At 40.9% G+C, this 22,270-nt stretch overlaps 1 protein-coding gene across 1 annotated transcript in view; it reads left to right on the top strand.

Moving 5' to 3' along the window:
* The window catches only part of LOC139264688 (disco-interacting protein 2 homolog C), a 622,729-nt gene that overhangs the window by 500,436 nt on the left and 100,023 nt on the right, over nucleotides 1-22,270 (top strand). Inside the window, exons 20-25 of the mRNA XM_070881594.1 lie at nucleotides 4,433-4,569; nucleotides 7,635-7,843; nucleotides 9,338-9,452; nucleotides 11,305-11,506; nucleotides 14,430-14,539; nucleotides 16,688-16,768. Coding sequence (XP_070737695.1) covers nucleotides 4,433-4,569; nucleotides 7,635-7,843; nucleotides 9,338-9,452; nucleotides 11,305-11,506; nucleotides 14,430-14,539; nucleotides 16,688-16,768 — 854 coding nt within the window. The remainder of the gene's footprint in view (nucleotides 1-4,432; nucleotides 4,570-7,634; nucleotides 7,844-9,337; nucleotides 9,453-11,304; nucleotides 11,507-14,429; nucleotides 14,540-16,687; nucleotides 16,769-22,270) is intronic.

The following is a 22,270-nucleotide window of genomic DNA, read 5'->3' on the forward strand; positions in this document are numbered from 1 at the left end:
CATTTGTCTATATTTAAAATCAACTCTAGCTCATTCGCTTAATTCATCCATGAACTTTTCAAGTCTAGCGATCCCCGTTACTCCAGCCATTTCGTCACATAGTTTGGTGTCATTAGAATTGTATTTTTTTATATTAGCAGAGCATCAGGGTATTCATTAGTTGCTGCTTCCACTCCAGACAAAGCTTTTTTCTGTTTAATTTTTGTTAATTCCATAAGTTCTAAACCTCTGTCAAATGGGTGTTCCTACTGTGAATGCTTTCTGGAAATGAAGCTAGTTATATCCACTGGATGGCCCTCATCCTCTCAAAGAATTCCAGAAGATTTGGCTTTTATTTTTCTAAAACTATGCTATCTACTCCTTACAGCCTTGGATATATGTTCATTGCATCCCATATAATGGGCCCAAGTTTCGAGCCGCGCCTAGAACGGCGCAGTCCCGACCTGGACGCCCATTTTTCGCGCCACAAAGTGCGCCTAAAAAAAACCTCTGTATTCTCCACCTCCCTGCAGGTCCTCTGGCCCTCGGTGCAGCGCAGCAGGAGCTGTAGGGGGCAGAGCCGGGACCTCTGCACATGCGCGCTACAGTGGGCGCGCAAGTGCAGTAGCTCCAGGCGCCCGAATCTGTGTGGGAGGGGCCCGAAGCACGCAGCCCCTAGCCCTGGCCGAATGGCTTCACTGGGGCTGGTGAATAAGGCTCCTCCCACGACCAGCTCCTGCTTCCTCCCGACCCGACCCGACTCGACTCCCGCTTCCTGCCCCCGGACTGGACCCGACACCCGCCCCCGGACCGGACCCGACACCCGCTCCCCCCCTCCCCCACACCCACCCTTGGACCCGACACCCGCTCTCCCTCTCCCCCCCGCCCCCGGACCAGACCCGACACCCGCTCCCCCCCCCCCCCCCCCCTGCCTCCGGACTGGATCCGACCTGACCTCCCTCTCCCTCCCTCCCTCTCTCCCCCTCGACCCGAACTGAACCGATCTCCCTCCCACCACCCCCCCCCGACCCGACCCAACGCCACCTACCTGTAAATCTGGTGCTGGGGACAGGCCCAGCCCGAAGTCTCGGGCCCGGCCCGTTCAGCCTCCCTCCCCCTTCTCCTTTCTCCCCCCCCCCCCAAATCTCCTTCCCCCCCCCCCCCAAATCTCCTTCCCCCCCCCAAATCTCCTTCTCCCCCCCAATCTCCTTCCCCTCCCCCCAATCTCCTTCCCCCCCCAATCTCCTTCCCCCTCCCCAATCTCCTTCCCCCCCAATCTCCTTTCCCCCCCCCAATCTCCTTCCCCCCCCCAATCTCCTTCCTCCCCCTTCTTCCCCATCCCTCCCCCTTCTTCCCCATCCCTCCCCCTTCTCCCCCATCCCTCCCCCTTCTCCCCCCATCCCTCCCCCTTCTCCCCCATCCCTTCCCCTTCTCCCCCATCCCTCCCCCTTCTCCCCCCCTCTCTCCCTCTACCCCCCTCCTCCCCCTACCCCCCTCCTCCCCCTGCCCTCGCTGTCAGAAACACAGACACTGACAGACAGAGAATGAGAGACACACAGACAGACAGATAGAGACACTGACAGAGACACACTGAAGGGGGCATCCCAGCATGCTGTTGGAGGGCTCCCGGTGCTGCAGTCGGTAAGTAGAAAATGTTTTATTTATTGATTTAAAAAAAAAATTCGTATTAATTTTTTTTGATTGATTTATTGGTTGATTTATTGATGTATTTATCATTTATTATTGATGATGGCTCTTTATTTGTAAAACTGAAGTGTTTAATGTTTGTAAACTTCCCTTTAAACACCCCCCCCCCACCATTCCCTAAGCCTGATTTTCTAAAGAGTAGACAACGTTTTTTCGAGCGTACATAATTCTTCACTTACTCCATTCTAAGTTAGTTTGGAGTAAGTTTTCACTCACGAAACTTTGAAATCAGGCGTAAGTGGCTGGACACGCCCCCTTTTGAAAAAAAAATTCTGTTCCAAAGTGAAACTGTTCTAACTGACTAGAACTGGAGCAAACTAAATGACGAGAATTTTGATTTCTAAGATACTCCGTTCTACACCAGTTGCTCCTAAAAATCAGGAGCAAATCATGTGGAAACTTGGGGCCAATGTTCCCAAGTGCATTCCTTGCTCTAAGGTTGACTACCTACTCTACAATTCACATCTTCCTCCTGTTTCGAACATCCCTGAAGAGTCTGGCATTTCAGAGTATGCTTTCCATTCCCATGTACTGGCAGCGTTGGTAATCAGGGGTTGAGTATTGCCAGGTATTTTACAATCAAGTAGCTCTGGGGGAGCAGTGCAAGAGTGTTGCAGTGTGCCAGTGGCCGAACCTCATTAGTTCAAATAGTGCGGCAGATTTCCCAGCCTGGGATTTTCTGTTTGATTGCACCTATAGTACAATGTTACTGATGTGTGTCAGTGAGAACAGGTACAGAGAGAGAACACAGGCAGGAGCAGTTATCTCCTGGTTGTCCTAAAGTTGTGTGTCCAGTGGATTGGTGTCTTTTTTGTTTCTCATAAGAACATAAGAAATAGGAGCAGGAGTAGGCCATTTGGCCCCTCGATCCTGCTCCGCCATTTAATAAGATCATGGCTGATCTGATCATAGACTCAGCTCCACTTCCCTGCCCGCTCCTCATAAACCTTTACTTCCTTATCGCTCAAAAATCTGTCTATTGCTGCCTTAAATATATTCAATGACCCAGCCTCCACAGCTCTCTGGGGCAGAGAATTCCATAGATTTACAACCCTCAGGGAATAAATTTCTCCTCATCTCAGTTTTAAATGGGCGGCCCCTTATTCTAAGACTATGTCGCCTAGTTTTAGTTTCCCCTATGAGTGGAAATATCTTCTCTGCATCCACCTTGTCGAGCCGCCTCATTATCTTATAAGTTTCAATAAGATCACCCCTCATTCTTCTGAACTCCAGTATGTATAGGCCCAACCTACTCAACCTATCCTCATAAGTCAACCCCCTTATCTCCGGAATCAACCTAGTGAACCTTCACCGAACAGCCTCCAATGCAAGTATATCCTTAACTTCTCACTTGCCTCTTAAGGGTACAGTTCCCATAATTTTAGATCTGTTGGTCATATTTTCCACTTCACCCATTAGGTTTGCTTCCTGCACAAATCCAAAGCTACACTCATATCTATGAATAATTATTCTCAATGAACTGGCTAACTTGGCTTCAGCATCATAGCACAATAAAATTCAATTGTGCTGGTCGCAGCGAATCAGCCCTTTAATTCTGTGAAGCCCTTCATAACTCTATGGAATTTTTTTCTTAGAAGTTAGTAAACCAATCATGTAATGCCTTATTGGCTGGAATTTCCTACATCGGCGTTTCAGGGCAAATTATGCCAAAATGTTTGCCGAAATTTGCACTGATCTTGTCGTTAGTAACTTGCATGGAAATGTCCTAATGCTCATTATAATACACCGGACCATAAATGCAGGTAACTGGTAACTTGCGTTCTTTTGCGTGACGTGGGGTAGGCGGGGGGAGGGGGATGGGGCGCGGTGAAGCTATGTTAATGAATGATAGAGATTTCTGGCTGAATTGCTAGAATCAAGGAAACTTTGAGTGTAGCATAAACACCTGACTTTGTTCAATCCTGTACGCTGAAAGCTGGCATTATATCATGCTTGGATGGCTGCTGTGCAGAAAAATAGGTGGAAACTGGGGCCAGTATGTCCTCGGGACGTCACTGCACAAGCAGTGAATCATTACATTCTCCCCTTCCTACTCACCCCAGCAGTAAAGTTTAAGATTCGAGTTTCAACTTAATGTCTGAGCTGAGAATCCTGTATTTGAACAAACCATAAAAATATCCTGCCCCACTATTTTTTTTTAATGCACTTTTTATAGTATAAGCTGGTAGAATTTTCCAAAACAGATTTATGTTAGTAAAGATGCCTCATTCTTGTACTGCCCCAATTTTTGTTAATTGCATTCTTCTCGTTAAAAAATACACATGTCAGGGAAGTCATGTTGATTCAATTGTTAATATATTACTATAATTTGAATGTGCAGTCATTTCATAATACCTTACATTGATTTAATCAAAGGAATGATGCCACAACATTTTAAAAACTTAAGTAATCTGAAAGATTTTACTTAATTCATTTAAATATTGTAGTTTTAAGTATAGACTGTTTGACGAGGACTTTAAGTATTCTCTGTAGTAATGGCCCTGAAGAAAGTAAAAGATTATCATATCTCTGATTAGGAGATCACCTCTGCACGTTCTAAATGGGAGCCTCTACTAGCGTTCAATTTACAAATTAAACATAATTACTCTGCCACGTTTCTTATTTGACAGAACTGATATTAGTCATGCACTCAGTAAAGATGTGCAGGTATTGAATAGCTTGATCTGTAAGATTTAAAATTTTATGTTGTTGAATTAAGGTTGTCATGTCTTGTGTTTTTCTGCAGGTGTGATGTGCGTTGTAAGGCCAGAAGGAATCCCGTTACTCTGTAGAACTGATGAAATAGGCGAGCTCTGTATCTGCTCCATTGCTGCGGGTACATCTTACTACGGTCTATCGGGGATGACGAAGAACACATTCGAGGTACGAAACATCAAGCCGCTTTATATTTTGTCAACAAGATGCACATACTTGTTATAAAAGGGAAAAGTTCAATATTTTTGAACCAAAAGCATCCTGCTCCGTGCTGAAGATAATTCAGCAATTTTGATTTTAAGCAGCCAAAAAGAACAGTTGGGAAATTTGAAATGTCACCCAGATGCAGTAGGACTATTTGACAAAGGCTGTGAGGGTACTGATAGCAATTGTAAGGAGCGATGTTGCAAATGCTCATGGTGAATGTAAGGGTTCAGTTCACAAGCTTCTGCTGGCAGTGAGGAGCTTCACTAGTAAAGTTTTAATCATCTGAGTAGATTGGAGAGGAATTTTCCAGCATATTTTTTCCCTTATTGACCCTGGTTTTATCTCTCTCCTTGCCTTCCTCAGGAGATTACGTGGCTGATGGGTGAGGGGGGGTTGAGTGAGTGTTTAGTCATGATGTCCCGGCCGTCGTGGTGATTGGCAGCTTTGATGGACCAGTTGGTCTTTTCCTGCCTGCCAATTTCTTATCCTTGGGCGTAGGTTGTGACATCAGGCTAGTGTGCAGGTTACATTTGGCGGTGTAAATAATTTTTTGATTGCACTGATTGTAAATGCAGGCTTATTATACATTGAAAAAAATCTTCAAATGCATCCAGTTTTACAGCTTTCTTCCCACATTTCTGTTGCTATCCTGCAAGAGTATTTGAATCTGACACCAAATATGGTTTGCAACTTAAACTTTCTCTTGTGTCCAACCAAGTCTTTGACACACTTGATGTCTCTAAACAGTAGTCATATGGAGAAATAAATGCGATTACTTTAGTTTCCTCTGGGTAGAGACTTCACCTTCATAGACCCTCTCCTCGTGTCTCTGTACAAATTGTGATGGAAAACTTAAAATCTTTATCGACCTCTAGTCACGCACTCTGTCCTTGATGATTCATTATGTCCTGATAAGTTTTTGTGAACAAGACCACCAGAAATTAGGTAGTTCCTGTCAAAACGCCAGATGTCAACTTGTTTACCATGAGCCATTATCCTGTCGTCTCTCTCTCGACAACTTTATTTCCCAATTTATTGGCAAAAAGTAGTCAACAGACATGAATCTCACATCCTGCACCTCAGCAGAAAATAAACAGCAGTCAGCTAAATTGTACACTGATGCATTCAACTCGAAAGCATTCTGAGAATTAACAACTTTACCATTTCATTATTTCTAGCCACTGTACAAATCTACAAGCGACTTATAAGTAAAAATAAACAAAAACCGTAATCTCGAGATTAAACCAAATCCTTATTTGCTGTATACATGTCTACATGTACAGGTTATGTCACACTCTCATTTGAAAATGATGCTGCAGTATGTAGATGGCCTGAGCTGCAGTAATAGACTTCTTAAAGACAAGGGGTTGGAGTTTCTGCTTTGGGCGCAATCGCCGATCTGGACATAAATTGCGCCCAAAATTATGCTAGTTTTGAGAAATGTTTTTCCCTCGGGTTTCTGCTCAAACTAACTTGCATATTGGCAAACGTAAAATCTGCCTTGGACCAATGCAATCAGGCCGCATTTTAGAACATTTTATTTTTAACTATTGCTTTAAATACTAATCCTTGATATATTTAAGAGTGGTAACTTGTTGGAGTTTGATTAATACAGCTTAAAATGGGTTTATCACAAGAAATAGCTATTTTTAATCAGAGTGTCTAATCCACCACCTATGAGTAACCTAATTTTAAATGACGGAAATTGCCTTTTTAGAAACGATACCATTTCCTAGTGTTATTGGTGTATATAATTAAGTTTCTTAGCAAATTAAAAATATATATATATATTCAGAAGCATTTAAAGCGCGCCTATTCGTGTCCTTGCACCTAAACAAAAAAACATAATTCCTAGAGCCTCCTCGCAGGCCTGCAAATGAGCGCAATTAGCGGAAACTTACAATGGTGATTAATTCGATCTGGGGGCGTGGCCAGTTTTGTGGGCAGGGCTGTATTCTAGCGCAATGCTTTTTAAATGAGCACGAAAGATAGTGGAACCTCGATTTGTGCTCAGTGTACTTTGCTTAAAGTTACGCAATCTTTTGCCTGGTTTGGCTGATTTTGGATGAATTGCGCAGAATAAAACAGCGAAACCGAACGGAATCACCAGGCCAAGATATTTTTTGGGTTACTATTTTATTATATTGTGTTATTTGCATTTCAGTTAGTGCAGTCATTTTTGTGGCTGTTCAGTCCTGCTATTTTAATATTGCAACACTTGCATTTCCAAATTCAACTGTCCCACTTCCAACTGCCATCTCATTTGCAGCAACCAAAATGGTCACGAATGGAATTCCTCGAGGGGGTTCCAATAGCATTCCTAGATTTATAGGAGGAAAAGGAGTTCTTGAGGGCTCAGAGAGGCAGGTGCAACTGTACCTCGCATGTTATATACGCACGTATCCGCATCTTGGGAACCATATTTACTGACCCAGATAGTCCCTGCTGGGCATGCATTCAGCATCTCTACTTCACAAAGAATTCACCACACGGCTATGCCATCTCTGGGAGGTTAGCCTGTAGATAACTTGCAACATCTCTTCCTGTAGTAGGGCGGGTGGGGGGTGGCGCGCAGGGGTTGCATTCAACTTTTACATCATAAATGCATCAAGTGGTGACTGATACCTTATTTGCAAGGGACAACTTGTTCACTACTTTGAAAAGAGGCATCTTCTCACCAGGACACACAACATTTCTCAAGTGCCAGGGTTCTCTTCAGTACAGAGTATAGAAGGTAGCACCCATCCACTGGCTACCATTCCTGACCGGTAAGGTGCACTGCTATCCAGTGGAGAGTGTGCACTCAAATGACAAACAAGGTGACCCAAGTTTGCATTGAAATTGCAGTTTTTGAATTCGATCAAAAAAATGGACCTGATCCATAGTAAATATTGTTGCAACTGTTACCAACATTTTCTCTTTGTATTTCATGATAAATGCCCATTATTAATGACAGATTTTTCATTGTATAATTTCCCTTGTATATTTATGTGCATTATTGATTTTTTTCCCGCCTTCCCCTTAAGATGTTCCCTATGATGAGCTCAGGAGCTCCTGTCAGTGAATATCCGTTTGTCAGGACTGGACTCTTGGGCTTTGTTGGTCCTGGTGGAATGGTCTTCGTTGTGGGGAAAATGGATGGCCTGATGGTAGTCAGCGGGCGACGGCACAATGCAGATGACATTGTGGCAACGGCACTTGCGGTGGAACCAATGAAATTTGTCTACAGAGGAAGGTCTGTGTCTGCACTTGGCTTGTAGCTCCAGAGCTGGTCATGCAAAAAGTTTTGTGATGAGCCTGAATTCTGATTTCAAGCATAAAATTGTCTAATTTAGTTTTGGTCAAAGTAAACATATTGATGATAGTGGGTATTTGATGGAAAAATGATTTTGAATTACAATTTTTAAATTTAAGTGTTGCAATTCAATCACAGGCATTTAAAGTTCTATCATCAACTATAAACATTTTGTTTTATTTCAGGCTGTGAAACATCAAATGGTTAAACTTAAATTCTTATGTGGAATTTTCAATATTGTCTGCCAAAATTTGGATTATACACATCAGCCTTTACAGTTTTATATAAATCTTACATCTAACATGCATCCATCACAATCCAGGCATCCCACTTCAAAGCACACACTTTATTACAGGTACAAAACGTTCTTAAACAGATAGAAGCCAACCAGTGACCTGGAGCCTGAAACGTACTGACTTCAAATTTACCTCCGCTATATATACTAGTAGATACAGTTACTTATATTCTCATGGGGGGAGTACTTGAAGAATGGCCTTAAAGGTTTGGAGCTAGGCATCACATCAGGCAGTCTAGAATACCTACCAGCAATGCCATTTGCTAATTTATAGTAATCATACTTCTTTGAAGTGGGCATATCTTCATTCATTTGGTACTGTTTACTTTGACCTATTTTAGTTGAAAAAATATTGAGGTCATATTTTGACTGCTAAGTGTTTCTCACTGTTGTTAATCCCTTAGTGTGGAAGTCATTACACATCAACGTTATGCTTCACTCTCATGGTTCAATTCAATCCCTTTGATCAGACTAATTGTGCTTGTCACTCACTTCCGGGCATTCATTATTCTCCATATTGTCTGCGACACACATCTGATCAAAATATCGCTTTCACATCGATGTGAAAGAACAAAATCTTGAATGATAAAATGAAATGAATAAAATTCTGATTGAATTGTGTATTTGAGCTTTAATGCATTACTGAGATGTCATTCGGAAAATGGGCATATCCTGCAGATATGAAACATTTTGGCATTAAGCAAACTTGTATTATCAGCTGAAAAGGTTCAGAACATAATATATTAAATACATTGAAAAGAGAAAAAAAGTCATAATAAGCTTAAGGTAAAGAGACAATGATAATTAAAAATAACTACGAAGCAATTAATTAATGCAACTGTCAGGACTATTTACATGAGGGTTTATGAGACAATTCACACTCTGGCCAAGTGTGAAAAGTTTCAGGTCTGCATATTAATTCATACAAATTTAAGTTGACTCTGGCCAACTAAGGTGCTTTAACCTTGAAAATGAGGGTGTTATTACAATATAAAATAGGACGACTGGTATAAAATGAATAGGAACTCATTTTGAAGTTCAGTAATTTTGTTGTTGGATTACAGAATGTAAAGTAACAGTACTGTGTGATCTTTCACAGCTTATAGTTTAATTTGATTCTGATCTCTGTCTGTTAACAGAATAGCTGTGTTTTCTATAAATGTTTTGCATGATGAGAGGATCGTAATCATTGCTGAACAGAGACCAGATTCTACTGAGGAAGATAGCTTTCAGTGGATGAGTAGAGTCCTTCAGGTAAAGATGAATGATCAGCAGAAGTGCATTTGATTTACATGTGGCAAAAAGGTCACTGACGTTTTGACATCCAATTGAGAGCCCAGTTATTGGCTGGAGATTGTGCGTATGGTATAAAAATATGCCTTCTATTATCCCGTCCAGTGATCTTTGCTGGAAGGACGACTGTAGGACATTGGGTGAGGACAGGGTTGGGCTTGACTGTGATGACTCCATCAATGAATTGGCCACTGATACTAACTAACCAGACCCATGATCCAAGATTGGCCATTTAGGCAAAGTGCTTCAGCATTGCTGGTGCCTATGGATTAGACTCCATTCTGAATTACTGCCTTCAGATAAGGAGAGGTAAGGGGAGACAATTAAAGGCAAAGAGTTATGCTTTCACGTAAACTTGTATCCTCTTTTCACAGTTATATTTTTGCCAGTGCTGCTCATCTATCGGATCATGTGCTGAGTGGAATCCTTTTAAAATAGGCTGGTGAAATTTTCACATTATTAACCATCAGTAATTCTTTTTTTAAATTAGCCGTGGCTACAGAAGGATATTTTCTCCTTGGATTTGTACTGACAAAAGACTTCAATAACAATATGTTAGTGTCATTGTTTTCATAAGAATCACTTCTGTTTGGGAGGTAAAAGATCGGCCCAAAAAAGAGCAGTCGTAAGTGCCCCTTCTCCTCCCCCCACCCCCCCGCAAGTTCTGGAATTCCGCATGTGTGGAACTTATCATCTGTCAAGTTTCAGCTTGATAGATCATCGGCAGGCGTAGGAAATGGACATTCGCTGGCGCAGTGTTGGGCTATATTTGCCCAAATACTGCCCAGCGAATACCCAGCATTCTCTTCCACCTGATAATAGCAGGCTTAAGACCTTTTGCCAGCTTAAGGATTTAAATAAATATTAAAATGATTTTTTAAAAATCATAATTTGAACATTCAAAAACTTTTAAAATTAGTTTAGGTTATCTTTGGCCCCTTTAAAAATGTTTTAATTTATTTTTCAAAAAATTGAATTTTTGTTCTAATTGTTTAATTAAATTGAATTTTAATGAATTTTAAACGTGATGCTTTATTTTTAGTTAGGTTGCATGAAAATGTATACATTAAGCTTACAGGGATTCCATACGTAAATGGAATCCCCATAAGCGGAATGGGAATCCTCATTTTTGATTGGTTGGGCCGGTCCACATGATCCCAGGGACGTTTGCGAACCACATGCGCCCCTGGGATAAATGGGCCTTTTTGCAGACCACAAGAGTCCGAAGATATGGGAACACCAGATCGGTGTGTATTTTTCGTACTTGTGGCACGCCTCCCACCACGATTTCAGGTCCATCCTTGAGAAAATGTTACCTAAAATAGGCCACTGCTTATCTAAGAAACCACGCCATTCGCCAAATATATCGGATCATATTTCTAATACTGTTGACCTCTATGCTTGAGATGCTAAAGTGTAGTCATGATAGCTTTAACTCTAACTTACTGAAGTTGGTTCTTTGGGGCTGCTGCTCCAGAAGCCTTGTGTGTTATGCACTTGCTATTTAATGGAGTTCTTAAGCATAAGTGTATAATGCCAATCTCTGATTAAAGAAATGCTCATGTACAAATAAACAAGATAGAAACAATTTTAAAAAATGATTTTGTATGAAAGTACAATCGTATGTCAGATACATTCTCTTCACCATTTTTATGTACAGAATTCATTCAATGTATGTTGGCGACATGCATTCTATTATACTTATATCTCTTTGAAAATACTTAGCGTGGCAATAGGAGGTATGATTGTGCAAGTGACAGTTGTGTGGATAAATACGTGTAACTTTTTTTTTTAACAATATGTTTTTCTAAAGGCAATCGACGGTATTCATCAAGTAGGGGTTTACTGTTTGACTCTAGTACCAGCTAATACTCTTCCAAAAACTCCTCTGGGTGGCATACACCTCTCTGAAACCAAACAGTGCTTCTTAGAAGGTTCCCTCCACCCATGCAACGTGTTAATGTGTCCACACACTTGCGTAACAAACCTGCCCAAGCCAAGACAGAAACAGCCAGGTAAAGTTTTTACTTACAGAAGCTCAATGTTGAATTATATGTTATGTAAATATTTGACGAATTAAATTTAAGGGGTATCCAATATCATAATACATGCTATGTAGCCACGGGTAGATTATCTTCCTCCTTTTTCTTCATTTCTGTTTGAGTTTGAAAATTACCTTGTAACTTTGAAACAGCAAGTTAAAATAAGTGAAATATTTTGCAGATTTAAAAAAAAATGCAATTGTACATCAATTTTTAAAAATTTGTTCCTGGGATGTGGGTGTTGCTGGCTAGGCCAGCATTTATTGCCCATCCCTAATTGCCCTTGAGTCTGCAGTCCATCGTAGCAGTTTTTTTAAATACAATAGAGTGGCTTGCTAGTGGCATTTCAGAGGGCAGTTGAGAGTCAACCACATTGCTGTGGGGTCTGAAGTCACATATAGGCCAGACCGGGTAAGGACAGCAGATTTCCTTCCCTAAAAAGCATTCGTGAACCAGATGGGTTTTTCCGACAATCTGGTAGTTTCATGGTCACCATTACTGATAATAGCTTTTTAATTCCAGATTTATTTAATTAACTGAAATGAAATGATACTTAAAGGGTTGACAATGGATAGGCAATGGCAAACTTTTATAGATCACATGGATGAACTTCAACAATTGTACATCCCTGTCTGGAGTAACAATAAAACGGGGAAGGTAGCTCAACCGTGGCTAACTAGGGAAATTAGGGATAGTGTTAAATCCAAGGAAGAGGCATATAAATTGGCCAGAAAAAGCAGCAAACCTGAGGACTGGGAGAAATTTAGAATTCAGCAGAGTACAAAGGATCGAATTGGGAGGGGGAAAATAGAGTATGAGAGGAAGCTTGCAGGGAACATAAAAACTGTCAGCAAAAGCTTCTATAGATATGTGAAGAGAAAAAGATTAGTGAAGACAAACGTAGTTCCTTTGCAGTCAGAATCAGGTGAATTTATAATGGGGAACAAAGAAATGGCAGACCAATTGAACAAATACTTTGGATCTGTCTTCACTAAGGAAGACACAAATAACCTTCTGGAAATATGAGGGGTTCGAGGGTCCAGCAAAAAGGAGGAACTGAAGGAAATCCTTATTAGTCAGGAAATTACGTTAGGGAAATTGATGGGATTGGAGGCCGATAAATCCCCAGGGCCTGATAGGCTGCATCCCACAGTACTTAAGGAAGTGGCCCTAGAAATAGTGGATGCATTGGTCATCATTTTCCAACATTCAATTGACAGTTCCTATGGACTGGAGGGTAGCGAATGTAACGCCACTTTTTTAAAAAAAGGAGGGAGAGAGAAAACAGAGAATTATAGACTGGTTAGCCTGACATTGGTGGTGCAGAAAATGTTGGAATCAATTATTAAAGATAAAATAGCAGCGCATTTGGAAAGCAGTGACAGGATTGGTCCAAGTCAGCATGGATTTATGAAAGGGAAATTATGCTTGCCAAATCTTCTGGAATTTTTTGAGGATGTAACTAGTAGAGTGGACAAGGGAGAACCAGTGGATGTGGTGTATATGGACTTTCAAAAGGCTTTTGACAAGGTCCCACACAAGAGATTAGTGTGCAAAATGAAAGCACATGGTATTGGGGGTAATGTTTTGACGTGGATAGAAAACTGGTTGGCAAACAGGAAGCAGAGAGTCGGGATCAACGGGTCCTTTACAGAATGGCAGGCAGTGATCAGTGGGGTGCCGCAGGGTTCAGTGCTGAGACCCCAGCTATTTACAATATACATCAATGATTTAGATGAAGGAATTGAATGTAATATCTCCAGGTTTGCAGATGACACTCAGCTGGGTGGTGATGTGAGCTATAAGGAGGATGCTAAGAGGCTGCAGGATGACTTGGACAGGTTAGGTGAGTGGGCAAATGCATGGCAGATGCAGTATAATGTGGATAAATGTGAGGTTATCCACTTTGTTGGCAAAAACAGGAAGACAGAATATTTTCTGAATGGTTACAGATTAGAAAAAGGGGAGGTGCAATGAGACCTGGGTGTCATGGTACATCAGTCATTGAAGGTTGGCATGCAGGTACAGCAGGCGGAGAAGAAGACAAATGGCATGTTGGGGCCTTCATAGTTAGTAGGAGCAGGGAGGTCTTATTGCAGTTGTACAGAGCTTTGGTGAGGCCACACTTGGAATATTGTGTTCCATTCTGGTCTCCTAATCTGAGGAAGGACAGTCTTGCTATTGAGGGGGAACAGCGAAGGTTCACCAGACTGATTCCCGGGATGGCAGGACTGACATATGAGGAGAGACTGGATCAACTGGGCTTGTATCCATTGGAGTTTAGAAGAATGAGAAGGGATCTCATAGAAACACATAAAATTCTGACGTGATTGGACAGGTTAGAGGCAGGAAGAATGTTCCCGTTGCTGGGGAGTTCCAGAACCAGGGCTCACAGTCTAAGAATAAGGGGTAAGCCATTTAGGACCGAGATGAGGAGAAACTTCTTCACGCAGAATGTGGTTAACCTGTGGAATTCCCTGCCGCAGAAAGATGTTGAGGCCAGTTCGTTAGATATATTCAAAAGGGAGTTAGATATGGCACTTACGGCCAAAGTGATCAAAGGGTTTGGAGAGAAAGCAGGAAAGGGGTACTGAGGTTGAATGATCAGCCATGATCTTATTGAATGACGGTGCAGGCTCGAAGGGCCGAATGGCCTGCGCCTGCACCTAATTTCTATGTTTCTAAATCCCCCAGTTCACATCTCTGAATTATTAGTCAAGTAATATAACCGCTATCCTATCATACCCTTGACATCAAATATACCGACCAAAAAAATTTTACCTTCGTAGCTTATTTTCACAATTAATGAAAGGAAGAGTGCAGTTTATAAACTGATTGTCTTTTGATGGTTGCAATTTACTGAAATGCATTTTCTGGAATTTCCTGCTCTCAACAGAGATTGGTCCTGCTTCTGTTATGGTGGGAAATCTGGTGTCCGGGAAGAGGATTGCCCAGGCCAGTGGAAGAGATTTAGGACAGATTGAAGACAATGATCAAGGTAGAAAGGTGAGTAATATTGTGTTTCAGCATGCTCCGAATGGACTAACCTGTAGCAAGCTATCACCTGGACTTCTGTAAAACTGAAATTGACAGAAATACAGATTTTTAAATTGATGAGATTCAAAAAATGCAATATAGGGCCAAAAACCTGCAGCCTTTCTGACATGCTCCAGCTATGGGAGTGGTGGGGAGAAGAGCCAGGAATTCAGGCAAGGCCTGGAAATTGGCCACCTGTTGTGGAAGTGAGGACATTTAACTTGAAGATTGTAAAAAAAAAAAATCATCAGTTTTCAACTCCCTTATTAAGGGGCTGTGGGTTAATTGACACCTTTCTCAGTGGTGAAGACAGGTGGGGCGGGGGACCTCTGGCACATGCCTGTCAGGAATTCTGTCCTCCTCTGATTGGCAGGTGTTGACTTGCAGCCCTACTGACCCTATCACCCACCATTGGTATTACTGATGAGATGACCTTCCCTTGACCCCACATGTAAGGCCAGTGTTGGATATCACCATGCTGGCACCAAGGCTAGGATGCTAGGCCTGTGGATTTATGGCTCTGACATGATCGTGTCATTCATGTGGGTTGCGAGACCGCAGTATTTCAACAGAAATTCTAAATGGTTTTGAAAATTATTACATTTTAATTAAATTTGATTTATTCTGAAAATTAGGCGTGCTATTTTGACCTCCATTTTTTGTTTTAAAAATAATCAAACTACATTTTTTTGCATACTTTTTCTGCACTTATAAAACATCTAAAAATTTATGAATGACAATTTCATAAAAGCTCAGACGAAAGAAACAAATATTCAAATGTATAACGAGCATCAAGACCACAGTTCCAGTTACTTGTCGAAAGGGAGGAGAGCTACTCGACATGCGTGGAAAAGTTTAGGAGGTGGATAAAGTATGGGATTTAAAGGAAGAGATGATGGTGTAGTTAGGAGTGGTTAGGATCTGGAATGAACTGCTGAAAGGGTGGTGGAGACAAACTCAATCACGGCATTCACAAGTGAGTTGGATACGTACCTGAAGGAAAAAATAATTGCAGGGCTATGAGCAAAGGGCGGGGGAGTGGGACTAGCTGAGGTGCTCTTGCAGAGAGCCGGCACAGGCTCGAAGGGCCGTATGGACTCTTTTTCTGCTATAACCATTCTATGATGTATGAAAACTGGCCTGAGGAGTTCACCGACTCAGGTTAGAGTGAGGATATGATTCCTTTTCACCTCAGACTTTTGATTCGATTACTTACCACTCCCTCTCTGTGATTTATTATTTTATTCTGGGGTTTTTGCTTCCTTGCGACAGCAAAACCTCTGGTAAGTCCAAGAACTGGTCTGTGGAAAAGCGATTTCTAAACTTTATTCTTTTCCTGTATCTCGCTAGACTCAAAGGCAGTGCTGGATGCAGATGTATAATCTTTATTACATTTCAGTTTTCATTTAGGGTCTGGGAACTGTAGGCATTAAACCAACTCATGAGGGTCAGCCTGAACAAAATGATGTGCCAATGTTGGAGTTTCTCACAGCTATCTGTATGGCTGCTCTGATTGAGATTGGTAATTTAGTAACATCTTGTTCTGAATTACAAGGAGGTTTATTTTGTAGATCTGTGCTAACATCTGAATTGAATTGCACCATCTCATTTTACTTAGGACTTTACATTCAGCACAAAGCAGGATTTTCACCCTGTTAGTCCAGACTGGATTCAAGACCAGAATACAGAGACAAAAGATTATTTGTGCTTGGCCCCTGAACCATCCAGTTCCTATTTTCATTTCTTTCTCTGAAAAATACTGCCGACAATTTTAATCAAGGGTTGTGCTAACTCTTTTTAGTTACATATCTTTAAATTTATACCATGCCTATATTTATTCTGCTGCCCCATCACATTTCTAACAACAGCTATGAGGTTGACTGTAGGTTTTTCCATGAACTCTGTAAATCTCATTGTGAGACCTTGTTAGATTTATGAAGGGAAGTGGGACAACACAGCTTGTGACCTGTTCTTCTTCCCATCCAAAATTCTCAACGGTTATTTGTACAATAAATCATGAAGGATTTTAGCACCAAAATAGAATCTTATTACACACTATCGATATATCTCTCAGGGTTGCATTTTTTTAAGCCCGTAATTGCTATGCTTTTGTTTCAGTTTATGTTTCTGGCTGAAGTTCTACAATGGCGTGCACAAACTACTCCTGACCACGTACTTTTCACACTACTGAACTCTAGGGTAAGTCTTGCATTAACCAATAGTTGATTAAAGCAATTGGCCTATCTCCTGATGATGTCTGGACAATTTTGCACACTAACGCACATAAGTTATCATTTCGTGCATTGTTATATCAGAGCGGTGAATTTGTTAATGAATTGCATTCTATTGAGCCAGATGATTTGATAATGTTTGAACTTGGTACCACTTTGATTATGCTGCTCTTGTTCAGGAATATTTGGCTGGCTGCGCTTTTCATCATACTTTTGGATAATCCCACTAATAAAGTGAAGTGCCATAACCTACAAGGCTATGAACCAAGAGCTGGAAAGTGGGATTAGGCTGGGTAGCTCTTTGTCGGCTGGCGCAGACACGATGGGTCAAAATGGCCCCCTGCCATGCTGTAAATTTCTATGATTCTATGAAAAGGGGCTGTGTCAGATGGTGACAAAGTAGATACAGCACTTAAGAGTATTGAGCTGCTGAAATAAGTTTGAATGCAAGGCGTGCTTGACGTTTGCAATCTGGTTCAGCTGGCTTAAACGTATAGCTTGAGGGAAGGAGTTCTGAGGAAAAGAGAAAGCTATCTGCTTCACTTAAAGACCTGTCTTTTGGCCAACCGTGGATTACCAATGGTAATGGCCACAATTTGTGGTATTATCCTTCCTCCCAGCTGAAGATAATTAGCTGCAGAAAATAACAAACATATGGGCTAAAATTTCACCTTAATTTTCGGCGGGTTTTCGGCGCTTTTCTCGGTGGTACAGCTGTTTTTGCTAGAGAATCTGCCCGGCGAAAGTTTTCCCCTATTAGTTTTTTAATGGTACCACCCAAATCTCAAAACACCCGCCATGAGCAAACTGCCGATGTGCATCACCGAGAAAATCGCCAGGGCGTAAGTTTGGCCTCAATGGAAGGCCGTCCAGATCACCGAGGGAACCACCCGGTGAAAGCTGCTTAAACAGGGCAGTAGGTGAGTACTCTGCAAAGAAAGGTAAGTTAAAGGTTCTTTATTTCTTTTTTTTTTAATTGTAAAATGGCAGTTAGCTTCAAAAGTGTCTTGGGAATGTTTTTTAACTTTTTTTGTGACCTTTTTTTAAAAAAGTTTTCCCCCCTCTCTTGGCCTAACTGTAGCCTCGGACTAAATTTTAAAAAAAATTTTAAGAACCGCCCGTTTTACTTAGTTTCCCCTTTAACCACCAAGAATACTGGTACAAGATCCATTTTCTCGCTGGGCGATTATTTTTAACATAATAATGGAAATTTTTGCCTGCATCAGCGGTTTTTCTGGGCGGGCAATTGGGCGTTGAGTGGCTCTCAGGAAAGTCTAGCCCATGGAACTAGAGCACATTGGGGGTGAAATTCATCTTGAGCTGTCAGGCAAAATGGGCAATCGCGAATCGTGATTGGGAAAGAAAAGCAGACAAAATGTATTAACGGGCTGCCGATTCACTCTCACCCATTTTGTACTACTGCCCAGAACAAATTTCACCCCATTATTTCTTCATGTCAGTCCATTATTCATATAACCCAAAGGAACACACTGGAGTAACAAAATGGCTATATCACTGACTGTTGTCATTCAGTCTTTGAATCTTACTTGGGTGTTTAAGGAGATAACAGTGGCACAGTCAACTAATAAAGTAAGTGAAATAGCTAAAGCTTTAGTGTGGTTCTCTGACAGTGAATTCAATCTCTGTTCAGTAAATTTCCTCTGCATTCCTGCAGTCCAGTCACATAATTCACTTCTTTTTAAAAAAAAAATGGTTCATTCCCAGAAGAATTTGGGTTGTGTTTGCATTCTTCTACAATTTTAATTATGTTTATTATTTGGCTTGTGTTGATGGCTCATATCATTTATATTGCTATAATTGACAACAAGAAGGCTATGATGTACTATTTTTTTATTAAAGCAGGCTTAACACAGTCGTGATGGTACTCTGTCATTTAAAAATACACTTTGAAATCCGGGAAAAAACCAAAATATTCTCTGATAGAATATCGTGTGCATGTGAAGATGTATTAATGAGAGCTCATTTTAAGCAGTTCATGCTGGGATTGCAGACCCTGCACAGTTATACACCTTGTTGAAATCAATTTTAAGCTTTCAGTTGCGGCAGTAAAACCATTTACTGAAAATTGGTTTCCTGTTGTTGCTGCACTTTTGCATTAAATTGAAGTGCCATTCATGGTATTCGGTTTTAGAATAAGATTGATAAAATCTGTGAAAATGATTATTTCTGTCAAGCTGGGGCGTGCATTTAAAGAAATAATCAAAATTGGAGGGTTCAGTCCAAGAACTCGAAGAGAAGCCCACCACCAGCTTCTTGGACAATGAAGGATGGGTAACAAATGCAGCCTTGCTAGAGTTGTCCATGTCCTGAGAACAAAATATTTTTAAACATATCTTATTAATGATGAGTCTGGTAAAATTTGTAGGCATCTTCTTTTCTCTCGGCTGCTAAAAGAAGGTTTTCTGACATTTGTCTATAACTAAAATCGCTAAGTGCTTCAGTACAGAGAGACCTGGGGGTCCTTGTGCATGAAACACAAAAAGTTAGTATGCAGGTACAGCATTTAATCAGGAAGGCAGATGGAATGTTGGCTTTTATTGCAAGGGGATAGAGTATAAAAGCAGAGAAGTCCTGCTACAACTGTACAGGGTATTGGTGAGGCCACACCTGGAGTACTGCGTGCAATTTTGGTCTCTGTATTTAAGGAAGGATATACTTGCATTGGAGGCTGTTCAGAGAAGGTTCACTAGGTTGATTCCGGAGATGAGAGGGTTGACTTATGAAGATAGGTTGAGTAGGTTGGGTCTATACACATTGGAGTGCAGAAGAATTATCGAAATATACAAGATAATGAGGGGGCTCAACAAGTTGGAGGCAAAGAGGATATTTCCACTCATAGGGGAAACTAAAACAAGGGGACATGGTCTCAGAATAAAGGGCTGCCCATTTAAAACTGAGATGAGGAGGAATTTCTTCTCGCAAAGGGTTGTAAATCTGTGGAATTCTCTGCCCCAGAGAGCTGTGAAGGCTGGGTCTTTGAATATATTTAAGGCAGAGATCGACAGAATTTTGAGCGATAAGGGAATAAAGGGTTATGGGGAGTGGACAGGGAAGTGGAGCTGAGTCCATGATCAGATCAGCCATGATATTAAATGGCGGAGCAGGCACGAGGGGCCAAATGACCTGCATTCCTGCTCCTGTTTCTTGTGTTCTTTCAGCACAAATTCTGCCATTGCCTGAAATATGGCAGCCACCTTGCAATCTCCTCTTGCATCTCTGATTGTCAGAGAAGTGAAAAAGAAAGACTTGCACTTATACTGCACCTTTTACAACCACCGGACATCCCAAAGTGCTTAACAGCCAATTGTTTTGAAGTGTAGTCACTGTTGTAATGTAGGAAATGCGGCAGCTAATTTGTACACATCAAGCTCTCTCAAACAGCAATGTGATAGTGACCAAATAATCTGTTTTAGTGATGTTGATTGAGGGATAAATATTGGCCAGGACACTGGGGATAACTCCCCTGCTCCTCTTCGAAATAGTGCTATGGGATCTTTTACGTCCACCTTGAGAGAGCAAATGGGACCTCGGTTTCATGTCGCATCTGAAAGACGGCACCTCCGACAGTTCAGTACTCCCTCAGTACTGCACTGGAGTGTCGGCCTAGATTTTAGTGCTCAGGTCTCTGGGGTTTGAACCTACAACCTTCTGACTCAGAGGCGAGGATACGAGCTTCGAGTGATTGTGAAGCTACGACAAGCCAACAGATGATTCTTCGGAATGCTGTATTTCAGAAGAACCGTATTTTTTGGCAGTACCCGTATCACCTTTAGAATCCGAATTGTTTAGCAGCAAAGAGAAAACTAAACCCGTGGGTAAAGTGTCAGACTTGCTACCATTATCAAAACATCCAGTTTAATTTGATGGAATCTCCACCCCAGTGTATAACTTTCAGGAAAATTTCCTCAAATGTGAAGCCATATTGATTTGTGAGATATCATTTTATGGAATTCATTTTACTACTTCATTTAATAACCTTTCTACTCAAAACGAATTAAACCCTTTATTGAAAAAATGTTACTTAAGGTTATCTTTTGCAGGTAAAAGTACAGAACAAGAGGTTTCTTAAGGGAAGTTTTTAGAAAGTGGGTATAATGAGCATTCGGTCATCTTTACAGGATGATGAAATAAAAGATTCTAAATTTTAATTTAAATTGCAGAATGTTACAACGTAGAAACTTGCCATTCAGCCCATCGCATCTGCAAAGGCACCCAATCAAGATCCCACTTTTCTGTTCATTCCCCATACCCTTTAATATTTCAAGCAACTATCTAATTAGCTTTTGAAATAATTTTGGGACCCTGCTTCAACAAGTTTTTGGGCAGAGCATTTCACATTCGATCTACTCTTGATGTCAAGAATGTTTCTATTCTCCGCTTTAATTCCTTTGTGGTCGTCTTAAATTTATACTGCTTTGTTGCTGTCTCGCCAACCAGTGGATACAATCTATCACCGTTTACTTTGCCATATGTTCATAATCTTGAAGGGCTTTATCAGGTCACCCGTTGACTTCTTATCTCTAGTGGAAAAACTCTACCTTCTCTCATTACCCTTATCCCCCCCCCTCCCTAATATTATCCTAGTGAATCTACATTGTAACATTTCCAATACTTTTATATACTCTCTCTAATGGTTACACAATATTATAAATGAAGCTTAATTAAAGTCTTTATGAGTTCCACATTAACTCCTTGCTTTTATGCCTCCAGCGACAAAATCAAAGTTGTTTTTTTTGCCTTTTTGGTGGTTTTATTTGCATGTGTTGCCATTTTTAATGACTTATATCTGCATATCAAGAGATATGTTTGCCTCTCTACTCCATTTACAATCTTATGATTTAAGATAAATGTATTTTCCCTATTCTTATTGTGAAATATTGCTTGACATTTTTGTGCATTCAACTGCATTTGCCACCTCTCAGCCCTTCCTGCTAACCAATCTATGTTTTCTTGCAGACTTTCACAATCCTTGAGGGTTATGGCAAATTGTGACAATGGCAAATTTCAATATTGTTTCCCCAATTCCAAAATTCAGATCATTTATGTGAATACTAAATTAGCATGGTCACAACTCAGACCACTGTGGAACACCACTCTTCATATCATTTCTAGTTTTCATTTACCCTTGTCCTTTACTTTCTGGCCTTCAACCATCTCAATCCATATGGCCATATTCCCCTTAATTCCATGTGCAATTATCTATGACATAAGTCTCTAATGTGGCACTTTATCAAATGCTTTTGCAAAATGCTGATGAACCACATTCACTGCATTTCTTTGTTCTGTTATTTTTTTTCCAAAGAATTCTATAAAATCTGTCAATCACAGGCTATATTTTAGAAATCTCTGCAGACGAGCCCTGATAACTTTTAAAGTTTTTCAGTGCATTATATATTTTGTGATATTTATTGGCATTTCTGTAAATAAAAGTTAGCAATCAGGGATTCTT

The sequence above is a fragment of the Pristiophorus japonicus genome, chromosome 5 (genome assembly GCF_044704955.1).
Source record: "Pristiophorus japonicus isolate sPriJap1 chromosome 5, sPriJap1.hap1, whole genome shotgun sequence".
NCBI lineage: Eukaryota > Metazoa > Chordata > Chondrichthyes > Pristiophoridae > Pristiophorus > Pristiophorus japonicus.